Source organism: Drosophila ananassae, chromosome 2L, assembly GCF_017639315.1.
Source record: "Drosophila ananassae strain 14024-0371.13 chromosome 2L, ASM1763931v2, whole genome shotgun sequence".
In the NCBI taxonomy this organism is placed as follows: domain Eukaryota; kingdom Metazoa; phylum Arthropoda; class Insecta; order Diptera; family Drosophilidae; genus Drosophila; species Drosophila ananassae.
The window spans coordinates 22,312,240-22,329,446 of NC_057927.1; the positions used below are offsets into that span (position 1 = coordinate 22,312,240).

The 17,207-nt window shown below is 43.6% G+C and overlaps 1 protein-coding gene across 1 annotated transcript in view; it reads left to right on the forward strand.

Annotated features, from left to right (window-relative positions):
- The window catches only part of LOC6501642 (nucleolysin TIA-1), an 86,621-nt gene that overhangs the window by 33,593 nt on the left and 35,821 nt on the right, over positions 1-17,207 (forward strand). The window contains 1 exon segment of the mRNA XM_001955627.4: positions 15,504-15,591. Coding sequence (XP_001955663.3) covers positions 15,504-15,591 — 88 coding nt within the window.

Consider the following 17,207-nt stretch of genomic DNA (forward strand, 5'->3'; position numbering starts at 1 on the left):
TTTCATCTCCAGCGATTGTCTTTCGAGTCGACCAACATTCCGATGAACATAAGGTTGCGTTGATATTTATGAACTCGCATCCCTGTAGCTGTACGGGTCCGGCAGGCAGTGAGATGTGAGGGCGGAGTTCGGCCAACTGTCAACAGCAACTGTGGCACGGGTAATGAAACCGCGTGGAATGCAAACCAGGGATCGCAGTTGCTGCGCCAGAACAAACATTGCAAGACACTTGAACTGAAATGGAAGCCAGAAAGCTCGGTTAACGGCCGGTTGGGCGGCAGAAGGGGGCGTGGCCTGAGCAAACGTCATTACGTAACGGCGTATAATTAACCAAAAATCGTTTAAACGCGCGCGCAATGCACATATTAAAAACGCAGCAGTGGCAGCTGAGGGGGAAAAAAAGGAAAAGCTGGCGGAAAACCGGAAAAATTAAGCGAAATGCCCAGGTGACAGTGTTGGCCTGTAAGACACTTGAAAAAACTAATTGTTTATTTTAATTATTTTAGAAATAGTTAAAAGAAATTAACTTTTCTAGGGTGTACAAGTTTTATGAGTTAGGAAATCATAGTCCTTGTTAGCTGATACCCAAGACCTATTTCTTCAAGTGCAGCATCTGCGAGTCCAGCGGCTTCGGAAGCGTGTTTACTTTGACATTAAATAAAGTTGTTTGACTGGACTGATTGTGCGGCCCAAGGAAGGAGCCATCACTTGTCCAACATGGCACGCATAAATAACAAATAAATCATTTATGGTCAGGGCAAAAACATTTATTGAGGCTGCCAGGAGGGGAGGAGACAGCACACAGTAACGACAGCAGCAGGACAAAGCGAATGTTGGGCAAAATAAATTAATTAAAAGTTTCAGTTGCCTCCCACCAAGTGCCAGCCAAGTCAAACTTTTTCTTGGTTTGCAGCCTGGGGATGCCGGTCCACCGACACTCGCACTCGCACACACACACACTCGCATTATCGTATATCGCACATATGTATAAGGACATACCAGCATACATGCTGACAGAAGCACTTATACTATTGCCAAGAAAGGAATCGCAGTTGCTTCGATTAAGAATCGCTTGCCTGCCTTCGCATAAATGTCAAATTGAGGACACGAGTCGGGAACTGCAATCAGCATCCAAGTGCAAATCCTTTCACTCGCTCCTGCATTGGCAAGTGTTACTTGTATGCACCGGCAGAAAAATATTGAAACAATTGACTTGGTATTATGAGTATCATACATAAGAACAATAAAAGTAATGCCATTTTCTGAGAGTGTGAACTTGCCGTTTTTAATTTGTCTTAAAATTTTAATTGCAATGCTGCCGATGTTCAGAACGCTGGCAGGCAACCGGGTAACGTTTTCATTTCTTATTGACATGTCAATGCACTGCCGCAGTACCTGCCACTGTTCTCGGCTTAAACATGGCTAAAAGCCTGCGCGGTAAATTCTATGTCATACCTTGAGGGCGGGCCGCGGGGCGTGGCTGGCAAGAAAATTAATTAAAAATGCGCAACAAACTTGCAAAAAGTTTGCCCTCGTTTGTGTTCGTCTTGTTCTCCGGCAGCGCCTTCTTGTTCGCCGGCTCGTGTGCAATTTAAATTTGCATCCTTCTTGTTCTAGATTTTTCTCGCAGTAATTTCATAGCATTTAAAAATTCAAAAGCTAAAACACCCACCACCACCAACAACCTCCACTGGCACAACAACAAACTTCATTTGTTTGCCGTTCTGTGCTTATTTTAGCATACAACTTTTGACGTTTCCTCTATGCCAGATGCTTATCAATAATTTATTTATAAGCTTCACCTCAAAACACATGTTGTCAGTATGCCATGTTGGCCTCAAAAGTCTCCCTCCTCCCTGCCGACTCTGCTGTTTTGTGTTTTATGGCCAGCCGAGTCGGGTCTCATAGTTGGCTAACAAGTTGGCTGTTGTTGCTTCTAACTGCCAACTGGTAACTGGTAGCTGGTAACTGCCACCTGCCACATCGCCATCCACCAAGACACATATGAGGAAGCTTCTGCTCCCCCTAGTACTACCGTAGATGTTGCTGTTGCATTATTTATGATTTCGAAATGTGTTCATTTAGTTTTGCAAATTGTTGACATGAGCAATCATTAGACCGTTGCACAGATTTCAGCATCATTTCATCTGCTTGGAGCTATGAACAAAACGCTCCTGAAGACTTATCCAGCCAGTTGTCATGGTGTTTCTGCTATTAGAGCAACTAATTTTTGAGATGCAAAATTTTGGAGTGACAAGATGAATCAGTCCTCTTTTCCTCTTACTCTCCTAGCCAAGTCGAATTTTACGTATTTGGTTGCTAAACAACTTAAGAAGTTGACACTTGCCAGGCAAAATATTTTCATCAACAACTCAACAAAAATTAGCAAGTGTCAAAGATAAATAAAAGACAACCGACCTTCCCCAACGCTGGCAACGAGGACACCGTGCCATCCTTGCCATCCGAACTATTTATTTGCCTGTTGGAATAGTGTCAAAGTGAGTGGACTCTTCACATGCGGGACGCAGTTGCCAGTGTCTTGCCTACCCGACCCCATTTCGACAGTTCGCCTGCCCCATTGGGGCTTGACTAACGAAAACTTGACTAACTATGCAAATAAGAGTGGCATGTGTGTGCGGACGTGTATGTGATTCCTGCACAGGAAAAATTAAAAGATAAGATCAGTTTATTAATCTTTCAATGCATAGACATTCCACATTTGTTTAATCTACTTCCCATGGGTGATATTTTCTAAAATTTATTAGAATCCATGAATTATTTCTCTCAGTATGGTAACAAAAAAGTAGTAGTTGCAGGAGCACCCCCTCCGGCGACAGTTGGCGCAGAGTAAGTGCAGTTGGTAGAAATTAAGTAAGTTTTTAGCTGCAATTTTTGTGCCGAAACTATGTCAAGTTTGGTTTTAGTTGCCAACAAAGTTTTTGCTTAAGAAAATGCCAAGTATAAGTATATCAAAGGAAGCTGCAAACGCGCGACTCGACCCAGGGCGGGTAAGACACTAAGCAGACGTCGGCAGAACCTAATGAATTTCATGCATGACATGCAACTCACGAGTCGGAGTTGCAGTCGCTTAATTAAAACCATTAGGCGTGAGTCAAACTTACTCGGCGACATCCCTCCACTGTATTTGAATGGTGTATGCTGTATGGGGGAATGGATGTTCATGAAGGTACTCTAGTTCCAGCTACAGCTTCAGTTCCAGCTCCTCCAGAAGACACGCCCCCAGCAGAAGCAGCACCAGCAGCAGCCAATTTACATAGTTTCTTTAATGTTTGCTGCATAATATTCACATTTTTCAGTGTCAAGCCATGGCTGCATTGTCTCTTTGGCCAGCCCTTGGCAAACTGCAAGCGAGAAATCTTTTGCATGTTTCGGTCATATTCTAAAAATAATAGCATGCCATCGCACTGGGATTCGAACCCCTGAACGCCGCCCGGTCAAGTGTCCCACTTAGCCGACCCTTCCTGATATTTTTATGACTCGCCCAGTCAAGGCCCAAATGCACTGTGTGTGTGTGTCCGGGGGATTTTGAGGGGGCAAGTCTAAAAAATATATAATATTTGCCTGCAACTGAATGCGAAAGCTTAACAAATTTCTGACCAGAGATTAGACAAGCCAAAGAAACACATGCGGATTTATGAGTCACTTGGGAGCATAGATATTTCCGGATAGAGTGCACTTCTCTGTGATACATAGAAAATTTATTGAGAAAGCCCGATACAATAGCGAAGATTATTATGATTAAATATTCAAGCTGAATGAAACTATTTCCGTATTAAAAATTTATTTGTGCTTATTACTTTCTGCTCCTCTACGAGTAATGTATCTGCCAAGTTCGGCAAAGTAATGGGGCTCTCGGAAATTAACTTGCTTCAGTTTGGGGCAAACTTTTCGCTCAAACGGTCGGACAAGACTGCCGGATTGCGATAGCAGACAAAGCTAAAAGCCTGCAGCGCGGGACTCGGTAGTGGCAGTTCCAGTTGCTTTGCCAGCTCAGCTGAGCGATGGCCAAAGCGAAAAAAGTTTAATTCAAAAACTTGTACCAAAATGGACATTTAATGGAAATTTACAACCTGAAGTCGCGTCAACGACAGCAACAGGAGTTTCTCCCAGAACGAACAGCATCAGGAGCAGCCACGGAAACCCAAAACAAGTGCCACAAAGTTGCATAAGGACGAAGGAGTAGGGGTGGCGGCGGTTACGGGTGGTAAAGAGCAGCGCAGAAAAGTGTTAACGGATTGTTTGTGCGCCAAATGGCTGCCAAGGATGGGTCGAGGGCCGAGATGTTATCCTGCAGTTGTCTGCCTTTGGCCCCGGTCCTGTGCAACCGGAAACGGAAATTGCGTAGCGCAGCCAAGTGCGTTGCAGTGGTGCAAAAAGCAGCGAGCCATAACCTGGACACCACCGCCGCATCCTCCTTGGACCGGTCCTTCGCTCTCTTCTCCCTCACCATTAACCGTTCCCCAGAAAATGTAATACAGGTGCTGCAAGGCTGCCATTAACGCGTTTTGCATTTTTAAAGTGGTGCGGAGCGAAAATGTCAAGGATGTGGTTGGTGGGAAATGGAGAGGAAATTATATCTGCGGACGAAATGGATCAGGCCGGGTAGCTTAGATTAGGCTGAATGCTATAGAATTGAATAGCATCAACGAGTCAAGTCTGAGTAATTTTAATTGTCCGAAAATCTTTAAAGGCCTTCTGAAGAAAACTTTAATTATATTTCTTTCCCAACCACCCTAATTAACAGTATTCGCCTTACGACTGTACGCCCATCAAAGATCATCCAATCAGCTTTTAACTCTCGACTCCTCAACAATGCCAAGCCATTTGCAAAACCGAATCAAAGCCAATGAAAATACAAAAACTTTTTCATGTGCAATGGCCCGCTGGCCAGATGAGCGAGAAGCGAAAAGTGGAAACTGGAATGTGGGAGCCACGGGCAAATGAAAATGGAGCACTCCATTTGCCGGCCAGTCCTTGCCACATGGCAATGTGCTGTGGCAATCCCAATCCTAGATTCTCCCCGCTGCACCGCAAGAGCCAAACAAATAAGAAATTAGTTGGGACCAAAGTTGTTGCAGCTGCAGCGGAATGAGAGAAAAATCGCAAACAACGCTGGGGCAGAAAAAAAACTTTTCCGCTAATGTCTTAATGTAAAAGTTTGTTAGCTGTAAGTGGTTGGGGAGTGCTCTGGGAGCGTACAGTGGCAGGGAATTGGAGGGGGACAGAGAAGTGGGCGTGGCACTACCTGAGCGGTGGGGGTGCAACTGATGGCAACTTTTTAGCGAGCACGTTTGATTGAAATTTGTGGCAAATTGCCTCAAGCTGCAGCGAGCTGTAATGGAATGATCAAACTGCTATCAGTGGAAAAGCCGCAGCAACATTGTGGGGAAAAACTATTGGAAATGAGGCATAAAAGGCGCCGCACTCTTATCAATTCCACCTCAAATGAGTGTTGCAACAACCCATTCAAGGACACCGCCATCCCGCCACCCCCACACACTCACGTATCTGCAGTTTTGCAGTGCAATGGCAAAACGGTAATAGCAGCGGCAAAATGGAAACAGCCAACAGCAAGAGCCAAACAAATTGCCAACCATTACCAGGCAGAAGGGTAATTTTTACTTTGCAGCTTTTCCAGGCGCTTTATTTGCCAGCAAAATTTGTACGAATTGCAGCAGCAGCAGCACCACTACCTCCAGCACCATCTCGAATGGCAGTTGTAAAAACCAACAAAGCTGTCTGTCGTTTTGTAATAGGTGATTTGGCAAAGGAAATTGAGACATCAATAAATGTGGCTTGGCTTGGAATGCTTTAAGTTGGCTCAAAGGGAAGCAGTCGGTTCTCTGATTGAGAACGGAGGATCAGGCACAATATGCACACAAAATATTTGCAACCCGATGCGTATGCCTTTGGCGTTGCGCATACGCCACGTAGTCCGGCTAGGTACGAGTGAAAACAAATTGCATTTTTCGATGTCTCCGGTTTTGCCTCTCCTGTCTTCCTAATTGCCCCAACAATGCTTCTGTTGCAAACTTTGTCCCATGTGCCCCTTTGGCTTGTTGTGGCTATTGCAAATTGAACTTTATTGGCTGGATTGTGCAATAAACGTGACCAGGGCATATTCATGGCGGTCGAATCAATGCCGCTTGTCAGCCGGCTAACTTCGTTATTCCCATTCGATGAAGCAGCAGCCGCGCAAAAAGGAATAAAGTCAGATGTTTAAAACCTATGAAAGAGACTAAAGACTAGACTTGGGAGTTAAGTATTTGTGAGAGAATTAATAGAATAGTGATATTTTCCTAAAATAATAAAACCGAATCACTGACAATCACAAGGAGAGGAGGACAAAAAGAATGACAGCAAATGCAGATTAGGTAAATGTTTGTGCAAAACATTAAAATAATAATCAAAACAATGATAATTGAAATCACACACTAGAACAAAACGGGCCAAACGAAACACAAAAATTCAAGCACACACATACGTATAAACCAAAAGAGAAGCAGGCACGACAATATAATCTGCCGACAATTTGCGCCTAAAAGTTGGCTGCATTTGTTGAAATGCAAACATGTTAGCCTGCATGCGGCTGGTTATTCCGCTAGAGCTCCGACACATAGGCGAATCCAAATATTGTTGTAGCTGCTGCACTCAGATTCTCACATATCATTTAAAATGCATAAATTTCACCGCCTGCCGGGCATTACACAATTTTCGTTAACAGTTTTCTGGGCCAACACGACGTCGAAAGTGTCGTCGACTGTTTGAGTTTAAACCGAGTTTCCACCCGAGTTTCGCCACCCACCCATTGCCTCCCTCTACCCATCAGCAGCCAAAAGCTAACAATGCCAGGCAAGACAAATACCAAAATATCCACACATCCAGACTTATATATTATTTGCAGTCAAATTAAATCTAACAGCTGTGAATTTTACATGTGTGCTACCAAGCCTTTTCCCTCTGGTAAAAAATTTTAGGCAAATATGAATTTTTAATACAATTTGCTATGCGTTGTGCGGCTCAACTTTTGCGGCATTGCGCAAACTTTTGTGCAATGTTTCTGCTTAATTAAGTATGCTTAAAGTGGGCTTCGCTACTCATACACAGACTCTTCAACCGAACGTCAGAAATAATCAAATGAATTTCTATTACATCATATTAATTTGGCAAGCGAACAAGAAAGTTAGACCGCTCAGTGGATAGTAGCAATGAAAAAAAATAAAAAAAAAAGAGGAAAAGTTGAGGCAATAATTTACACAAATTGCCAATTCTGCTGGCCGAATAATGTCCGTCAAGTGGAGCTACGCAAAAGTCAAAATTCGGTCAAAACTTTTCTTCGGGCCCCTCGGAACTTCTTCTCACTTTATCGCATCTTTATCGTCTCCAGCTCGACAAACACGTCGCCGGAAAATTCAAATGATAAGGCTATGGCACACCGAGCTCAATCTGTGGGTGGTAGTGGTGGTGGTGCTAGTGGTGGCGGTCCTGTAGTAGGTGACTTTTGGGTGGTTTCTGCTGCAGGGCATTGCGCGTTATGACAACATAAACGATATTTACGTTTTTGTGCCCCAGCCCGACTATTGCCATTTCGCCTGCCATTTCTTTATTTCTCTCGATGCCTTTTATGCGGAGTTTTGCTTTCGCTGGCTTTAACTATGGCTCTCTCTTTCCCTCGACCCTAATGCCGTCTCTTTCCTTTTCGCCAAAACTTTTCGACTGTTTCTGTGTGCCGTTTTTTTCTCCTTTGTCCGTTTCGTTTGGGTTCCTTTCCTACTTTTTGCTATTTGAAGTACTTCAAAGATTTTAGCATATTTTATTTGAATACTTTATTTCATGAAATGCGTTTGTGTGCGTGTGAACGGGAGAGAAGTAAAGGGAGAGCAGAACGACATGACTTTTTCAGCTTTGCTACCACCCCACCCACCACTGCCCCTAGTCTTGCCCCCCTCATATCCGCACTTCTAACTAGTTTCTATGTCTTTGGTGCAAAGTTTTTCCTTCAGTCGTTGTGAAATGAAATTTTTGAAAATTTTTCCGCGGGGAAATGAAAAAGTTTGTCCTGGTGGACACAATGCGGCTGCCCTCGATCTTTTCACCCCAGCAGCCGAACCGCCCGCCCGCACACCCCCTCTGCAGCACCGAAAGGTTCCTAGTTAATATTACGCATACGCCGCGTATGCCCTTTTGACTTTTTCGCCTAGACCCGAACCCTCTGATTCCTACGCTTCTTGGACCGTTTTTGCGTGCCAATGTGTAGAGCGCAGCTGCTGACGAGGTCCCCGGCACAGGACACGGGGCACAGTACACAGAACACACAGAGCACAGAGCGCAAAGCGTGAGATAAGCAATAAAGGATAATGTCATTCAATGTTTTGTGTGTCCCGCGCTAAGAAACGAAAATAGCAACAACAAAAGCGAAGCTGACTGAAGCTGCGACAACAGTGGCAACAACAAAAGCGGAAACGCTTGCCATCATCAGCGTCGTGCTCATCGTCCTTTCGTTGTCAACGTTGTCGTTGTCATTGGCAATAGTTTCCCACACTGAAAAAAATATAATAACTAGTAGGGAGAGAGATTAATTTTAAACATAGTTACTAGTTTTATTTTTTGATTGGCAAGGATTCTTTTTATAAAAATTGGTAATAGAATCTCTCGTTATATTAGATTTAATAGAAATCACTCACTTTTTTCTGTTGGTGCAGAAACTTTGTTGCTGTTTTCGGCTGCCTCAGTTTCCACTTTCAGCTTGCCTCTCCGCCAGACAATAGTCAAAAATGTCTTCATGTCGAGGGCGAGGAGCATAACGGAAATTCGCATTTGAAAAATACTTTCTTCATTTAACAACAATGTAAGGCAGCGACAAGGAGACCAGCAGGCGGTGGCACGGGGCGAAATGAGGCAGGGAAGGTGAGAGGAAGTGATACTGAAAGACAGTGGCAGTGGCAGGGTGGCAAAGTGTTGGCATTACTGTAAATCGTTTTCGTTTTACGTTTCATAATGACAAGGACAGTGGCAGCGCATCCAAAGGAAAGCGAGCCAAGTCGATTGACAGACAATGGGCGGAAATGAAAATAGAAGTTGAAAAACAAAACAGAAGAAACTAACAAATGCAACAAAGAAACCCTTGCTGCCCCCTGCCAAAGTAGAAGTAGTTTTTTAATGAGCCAGATGCTTAAATCCCAAACAAATCCGATCAATAGTTCTACGCTCATTAGGAAAGGATTTCTCATGTTTTTTAGTGGCACCACTTATCAAATGACAACAATCACGTCAAAGAAAATAATTGTTTATTGGAAATTTAATCCGGTGATCCCATTGTTCTATTCTCGAGAGCAAAGCAACTTAAGTTTCATGGGAAAACTTTTCACATAAGCTTATATATGTATATAAGTATGGACGGAAAGGGAATTGATTTTTATGTAAGACGGAGGAAACTTTTCGCTTTGGATGTATAAAATAAAAATAAAAAACAATCAGCCTGAGCTGGCGTCCCATATGCGCGACTGAAAAACGCTTCACCCTGCCGACAGCTCATTTTCATCGGGATGAGAGTTTGCAGGATCAAGAACGGCAGAGGAGGAGGAGCTGGAGGCCAGGACATGCGGTGACATTTTACTAGAGGCGTTTTGCGGGTGGGGCATATTTAAATCTAATTTTGTCACTCGGCAAACAGTGACGCGCATTACACATTCCAAACAACTGATGCGACAAATACACGGAAAACAAAATGCATCAAGTTTTCCTGAAATTGCATAGCTTAAGAATACAATAATAGCTTATATGTTTAAAAATGTTAAAGTGTTTAATATTGTTTCTACAAAATCGACACGAAGCACCTAATTTTTGCTATTTAGTGCAGGCTGCTGCTTTTGAGGCACTGTAACCGTGATTTCCTGTGGAATATTCTGGAAAAAGAGAAATAGAGATAGAGCTGCGTCGGTTTGGAGCTTGTCATTGTTGGTGCTGCCGTTGCAGCTGTCTTTGTTGGGCGTGTTAAAAATGTCACAGCGCATTGCATACTTATTGGCGCATGTGTTAATGCCCCACCGCAGTCGCACCACCACCACCCTCGCAGGCTAAATGTTACGCGCTGTATGCATTTGCGGCTGGCAAAATCCTTTCTCTTTTTCCCTTTTTCTTTTTTTTTTATTGTGTTGCATTCGACGTTTGCATATTACACACCCACACTCGCACACACTCACACTCACAACGAGTTTTTCCTACCTTTTGTGCCAGGTGTTTGAATTAGCTTTCTGTGGGTTGGCTGGGCAAAGCTGCAGCACAATGGCTTGCAATTGCACAAAAGCTTATTAGGTTTTCCCTGCAGCACCCTGTCTCCCTCTGGCCCTGTCTGTGTGTGTGATTGCCATTTGGCATCCGTGCTGGAGTGTGTGTGTGTGTATGCGAGTGTGTAATACTTTTTTACAACAAATAATGCGCTTTGAGGTCGCGTGCTTCACGTGTTTTAATCCATTCGCTTTCAGACTGCTCCGGTAGCGCCTCATGCACCTCGAACGCTTTTAACTTTGTGGCACTTTTACGCTTCGCTTTTAGCGGCGGTTCCGAATCCATTTGACAATGTAAACAACAAAGGAAACTATGAACCGAAAATGCCGAGTTTACTTTGATAAACAGCACTAGTAGTTCCGCCACAAGACTATTGCACTTCAGGATGGCTTTCGGTTGTACAAACTGAAAAAATATTACATTTAAGGACATACCATTTGTAAAAAACCATAAAATATCCAGATTTTAAATGAAAAACGATAGTCATAAAATAGTTTTTGTTTAGTTTCTCTTATCAAGTTCTGATATTCAGAAATCAAATACCTATTAAACTTTGGCCAACATTTTTGATTTAATTGAGGCATATATGCAATATTTTTGAATCCAAATTCCATTTAACAAGGAAAAATATATATGCCCGACTTTGATTAATTAAATTCAAAAACAACGTGACTATGGATAAGCCGAAATACAGAGCTCTTTACTTTTTAAATTTAACCCAGAAATTTATTTACTGATAATCAACTTTTATTTGGTTTTGGCTTCATTTGGCTTCGGCCATCTGCAGCTGTGGTAATATCCGAGAGCCCAGCCCATCGAGACCTGTCTGGCTGAGCCTTGAATTATATTTGGACAACAATGGGCGGAAAGGGCTCTTTGGGACAAGCAGATGCGTTGCCCATGGCTATAATGTGGGCTGAAGTACTCGAAATCGTGCGATTGCCGTGATATGCTCTCAGCTTGTAGAGGGCATTTTCAGCTTGAGCTGCTGTTGATTTAATTCAAGAGGGCATGCATTTCCACGCTCGAGTGTTCGCATGAAAAATGTACAGCAATCCCAGGGCTGTTATCCTTTATGCCTGGTAATTGCTTGGCTTTTTGGGTCAGTACAAATTCGAGTGGGGTTGTAACATAATTTTGGTGCAAAATACATCAAAATGGACCATAGTGGAAATCTCCATTTTCATATGTTTGCCCAGCAGTCCAAACTATGAGTGCGCCCTACACGTATGCAGATATGTTGATGTGGTTAGTTAGCATCTGTGTTTATATTTGTGTTTGCATTTTGCATTTTCTGCCGGAGCGATCGTGGAACGGAGTGAGGGGGAGTTTGGGGCTAGAGGGACACGAGAGGCAGACACATGTCCATGTCCGTCACATTTGTTGATGCACGTGTATTAGTGTTTACCTCCATTTTGCACCCCTCCTTCGCATTTTTATTTTGTCGATTTGTCCTGGCACATTTGTGTTTGTTCAGCTACTTTTGCGGTTTGTCGCTTTCCGCGCACATTTCAACCACATTTGTAGTCACTCTGGTTTGGAAAAACGCCAGAGAAAAAAAACTCAGCCCTAGAGAGATTAAAAATTGGTAAAATAAAACCCATGACTTTGAAGATCTTAAAATACAAAACCAAAATTGGTAAATGTTCCATCTGCCTAATCATATCGCATTTACTTGATTTATTGAATATTTGCATTCAAATTAGGGTCCCTAATGAAGGCTGCACAATTCCAATGAACACTCCTCATTTAATACCTCATCACTTGAATTTGAATTCGAACTCGCATTTGTACGATAATCGAGAGCACGGGAAATGCATTAGAAATGCCGGCAAATTGAAACACATTACCATACAAATCTATAATTTCAACGAAATTAGTGCACATTTTTATCGCAATTCTATGGTGGCGGCGCCAGGAGCAAGTTTTGCGCTGGGCGCCGGGTGCTGGGTGGGTATTTGTGACTTTTGGTACATCGGGCGTATGCGCAATTTGATGTGCTCGCAATTCAATTAAATTCGGCAAATTAAAGCGAACTGGCAGCGCTGAAGTGAAATTTAATTGCGTGAGGGACCCATCTCTGCTGCTATTCTCCACGCTGCTCCCCAGGGGAGGTCGGGGCAAAATGCAGCACGTATTTATTAGCTGACGTGCATTGATGAAGGTCGAACAAACGAATGCGTGATCCACTGACAGAGGGGAGGGCAGGCGCCTGACTGACGGAAAATGGTATAGCTGAAGATGGCAAGGATTCCCTTTGGCTGCTGATTGACTCACGATTATGCAATAAAACAGCAGACGACAGGCAGGACAACACTCGAATCCCTGCAGAGACAATGGCCATGGGCCCAGCTCTTTGTTGGGCTGTCTTTTTTCCTCAATATGCTATCTTCTCTCTCTCTGTGCGGGTGTTTGTCCGGGTTTCATTGGCTTCATTTCAGCAGCAGCTTTTCACAAGCTAAAACTTTTTTATGTCCAACTCATTAAAAATTTGCGCCAATGGACTTTATGCAGGCCGAGGTCCCTTGATTCCTTGCCGACTTCTGCTCCAACTCACAAATACCCACACAGTCTGCGGCTCAAAAACAAACCCATACACTTGAATAAAATTCTATAATTAGGTTGCACTGATAGGCTTAAATATTTTGTTAGAAATTCCTGTTATTCCATTTCTGTCAGCTTCCCTTCCCAATACAAAATTATTTCTTAATACAATCCTACTTAAGATATTTATTCTTTTTTGAATTTGTACATTTCTCTAAATGTATATATGTTTTCGCTTGAGTTTCCGGGATTTTTCCTGAAAGCAAACGGAGGACCAGGATGAAGCCAGAAAGCCAAATGCAATTTCCAAGTTTTTAATGTGAGAAATTTCTAATTTAAGATTTACGATATTTTTATGTCGAATTACGTAACCCCCGCACTCTCCGAACCCCAAATCCCATGATGTTCCCTCATTTTCGTGCCCTGGTGTTGGGCTGCGAATTTTTTTGGCCATTCGCAGCCTGCTGCTTTATGCTCTCTCTGTGAAGTTGAAACGGCTTTTAATGGAGACCGTCTCTTTAATTGTGGCACACTGTGCCTTTGCCCCGGTGCATGGGTTTATTTTTGGGCCTCTTAATTATGGGCACGCCCAAAGGTCAATGATCGCCTTTTGATGCAAATTTTATGGACTGGAACTTAATTGGCCGGGGCCATTGAATTAACCCACAACCCACACAGCCCATACCCGCCTGAAAGGGAAATGCTGAAAAATCTGCCGCTGGCAAATAAAATTCTCTGTCCAAATTGTTTTGCGACTGACCAATTGACTAAAAACCAACAAAAATTTGTAACTGGTGCAGATTTAATGGGCATTTGTTGTTGGCGCGGATCGAACTAAAGTTTTTATTTCGAAAGTGGGGGCTGGTTGTTTTTGTGTCGCTGGTCTAGGGGGTAGGGGTCATTGTAAACGCAGCGATTGCAGCTGCAGTTTTGTTAGTTAGGGCAATAAATTGTTGGCTCTATTCGATTCGGCTGGGGGCGGCAGAGATGGGCCGGATGCAGAGATTGCATAAAATAAATTGGTCAGCGATTGATTTGGGGGATTTGCCGTTCAATTTATTACCACTGAGATAAAGGCATTTGAGTGTCAACATCAAAATGGCAACATTCCATTCCATTCCAGCCGAATGCCCAGGCCAGTCAAATATTTTGGATGTAATCCTTTTTGTGTGACCTACAGTCGAATCAGTATTTTTAAAAATCAAGGTCGTATAGGATTTAGGCTAATCACTAAATATACAGTTTTGTTTAAAATATTCGAGACTGAAGATAAAATTCTTTAGAAGTCTTGAAATTGTATTTTTAGCAAAATATATTTTTTGTGTGGGTTTTTACGGTCAAATTTTACAGCACATTAACCAGACACCCAAAATTTCTGCACAATTTAAACCGCTTAAGTGAAAAGGGAAGCGTCAACACGAACTCCTCCACGGCCAGACAGAGAGAGAAGCGGACCCCGATCCCTGGCGGTGACTGAAAAAAGAAACCGCAAAAACCGTATCTCAATTGCAATCACTCAAAACAACGGAAATGACGCTTAGCACAACTTCCTGTCTCTCCGGCGGACGGACGGACAGACAAATGAAAGTATCCACAGCTACGGGACGACGCGCAGTACCACCAAAAATGTGAGGAATATCCTTTCCATTCGCCGCCCACTAGAATTGTAATTCATGTCGCTGGGGGAGTTTTCTTTTTTGGCATATTTGTCAACTCTGTTTTCACTGCACACATGATGAGGTGGCCAAGGGGCATAGCAGTGGGAATTTAGGGCCGGCCACGCCCCCCAGTCATACACCACTGACTGGCACATTCAAGTGCAATTTCCTTGTAATGCGAAACTACATCATTTCGGTACGGATGCGAGGGCTGGCCACAAGCCCCGAGGATCTAGAGGTTGCTTCATTGATACAGTCAAGCCTTGATATGCTTTACAAGCTCATTGAATTGAAAATAAAATTAAGAGTATAAGGGGAAATATAAAAAATTCTGGAAGTGAATCTTAAATCCTCCACAACAGCTTAAAGTCAACTCATGCTTTCGAGTCACAGAAGCTCTACTGTTGGTGGCCGCAACGCGTGGATGCAAACATGACACGTCGGCGCACTTGTGATGACACTTGTGTCCACCTGGCACCCGGCGATTGCAACTGCAACCGGATGCGGAACCAGGACCTTCAAGCTGGACCCGGACCCGGACCCGGGCGCAAAGCCAAAGCCGAAGCCGGAGCTGGAGTGCCAAAAATAGCCGGCAACAACCGGCAAGCAAAGTGGCAACGAGAGTGACAGGCTCAGCCTTAGAATCAGGGTGTGGTGGAGAGCTGGCGGGGAAGGGAATCCAAGGCAGCTGGGTTGACAGGCGGCATTTGATAATGTCAAGCCCCAAATCAGCAACAGACACCGACCAACTCAAGGACCCAAGAACTGAGGGTGTGGGATGGGAGCGAGTACCAGTGAGTGGGAGATTGCACAATTGCACGTTGCGATTTCAGCCGGTTGCCTCTTGGCCAAACACACACGTCCACCTGCTCAAGTATCCCTGTCTGGACACTCGTCGAGTGCGGTTTGATGCCCGAACTAAGCAAATCAGATTTAACTCTTCACGTATTTTAATTGTCGCTAAAATTGGTCTCTTTGATTTTGTCTTTACAGAACAGTTTCACATTTTCGTGGGCGATCTAAGCGCAGAGATTGAGACGCAACAATTGAAAGATGCATTCACACCATTTGGAGAAATATCGTAAGTATTTTAGCTATTATTTAACATTAACATATTCTTAGTAAAATAATTTATTGCCTTGGCTTTCCACTCAATTGCTACTTAGCACAACTATTTTTAGAAACTCCCATCCACCGGTAACATCGATCTTCCCCTCAGCTAGCACATTAACTCCAATCAAAGAACATTTTTCCGCACTTGTGCCGGGCAAACACAAATTGTTAAATAAACAAACAAATGGCAAATTAAGTCCCCTTCCAGCAGCCTATCTGCTCTTAATTTATGAATAATTAGCGAGCCGAGGGTGCATATTGAAGGAAACCGCGAAATGTTCTGCCACAGCAACAGAAATTTTCTCGTTTTTCCCAGTATTGCTTTTGTTTTTCCAACAGTTTTTGCTGGTTTTTGAAAAGCGCGAGTGAATGGCCCATAGAAACGGTGGATGCTAGGCCGTGGTGAAAGATGGGGGAGACGTCTACCGGGGCGTCCCAAGCAACGGGCAATAAATTAATAATTTAATTTTCGACTTTTTTGTTTGAAGAGCAGCAGCAGCAGTAGGGGAAGGGGTCGAAATCATGAGGGGTGGACGGTGGCAACAACAAACTGCAATGGGGACCAGTTGAAAGCCACAAGCAGCTGTCGACGCCGGGGCAAACAAATGCCAGGCGAGTGGCCCAAAAAAATATTAGAGCAGAACAAGTGAAAGCAAATAAAACTGATTTATATACACACACCCCTGGTGCAGGTAAGGCTCGTTTCGTTTCTTCTATATATATATATACTGTATGGTATATAGAAACATAGCTCTATGTATATTCATGTGGCGCCCGCTCATCGTGTCAGTAACCAAAAAAGACGACCTGGGAGCAGTGTATTTCGCAGGCTTTTCATTTGCCACTTCCTTAATTAATGAGCATCAGCCTCCAGTCTTCGGCGTCTATTTGCTCTGCCAGTTCTTTTGAGCCTGGCTTCTCCGGCCGGGAACTATTTATTCGAGTGTAGGACCAAATGTACATTTAACATTTCTCTTTTTTTTAGGGCTTGCCCTTTTGAAGTGCTCGACGGATTTTTGGGCTCGGCTTGTCCCGCGGCATCCGGCAAATATCCTTCGTTACGTAATGCTTGGCTCCTTTCCGCATGTTTATTTTATGGCGGGCGCAAATCTAGGAAATAATTACATTTTTCATCTACACCTGAAGTGGCTTGGCTTGTAGCTCAGTTTAGCTTCTTTCTCCGTCTTGCCTTGGGGGCCGAGAAACCGAGACCCGACCGAGAGCAGGCAGCTTCAAAGACATCCTCGCTACCGGCTTCCAGGACATCCTTCGCCTCTTAATTTATTGCTCTTTATGCCTTGAGTGCCCGCGTGGGAAATAATCGCAAATATGTTGTCGTCTCTGGCTCTACCTACTTTTCATCATCAGGTTAACAGCACTCATGGGTGGATTTTTCATTTAGGAAGCTAAATTTATACAACAATCCCGCCCCAGCTTCTGCCCGCTTCTTTTTAATTAACTTACTTAACTTTCCGACTGTGGCGAAAAATAAAAACTTTGAAATTTAATATGTGTGTGGGTTTCTTTGGGCTTTGAACATTCCGGATAACATGAAGTTTTTGCGGTTTTACTCCGAGATCGAGG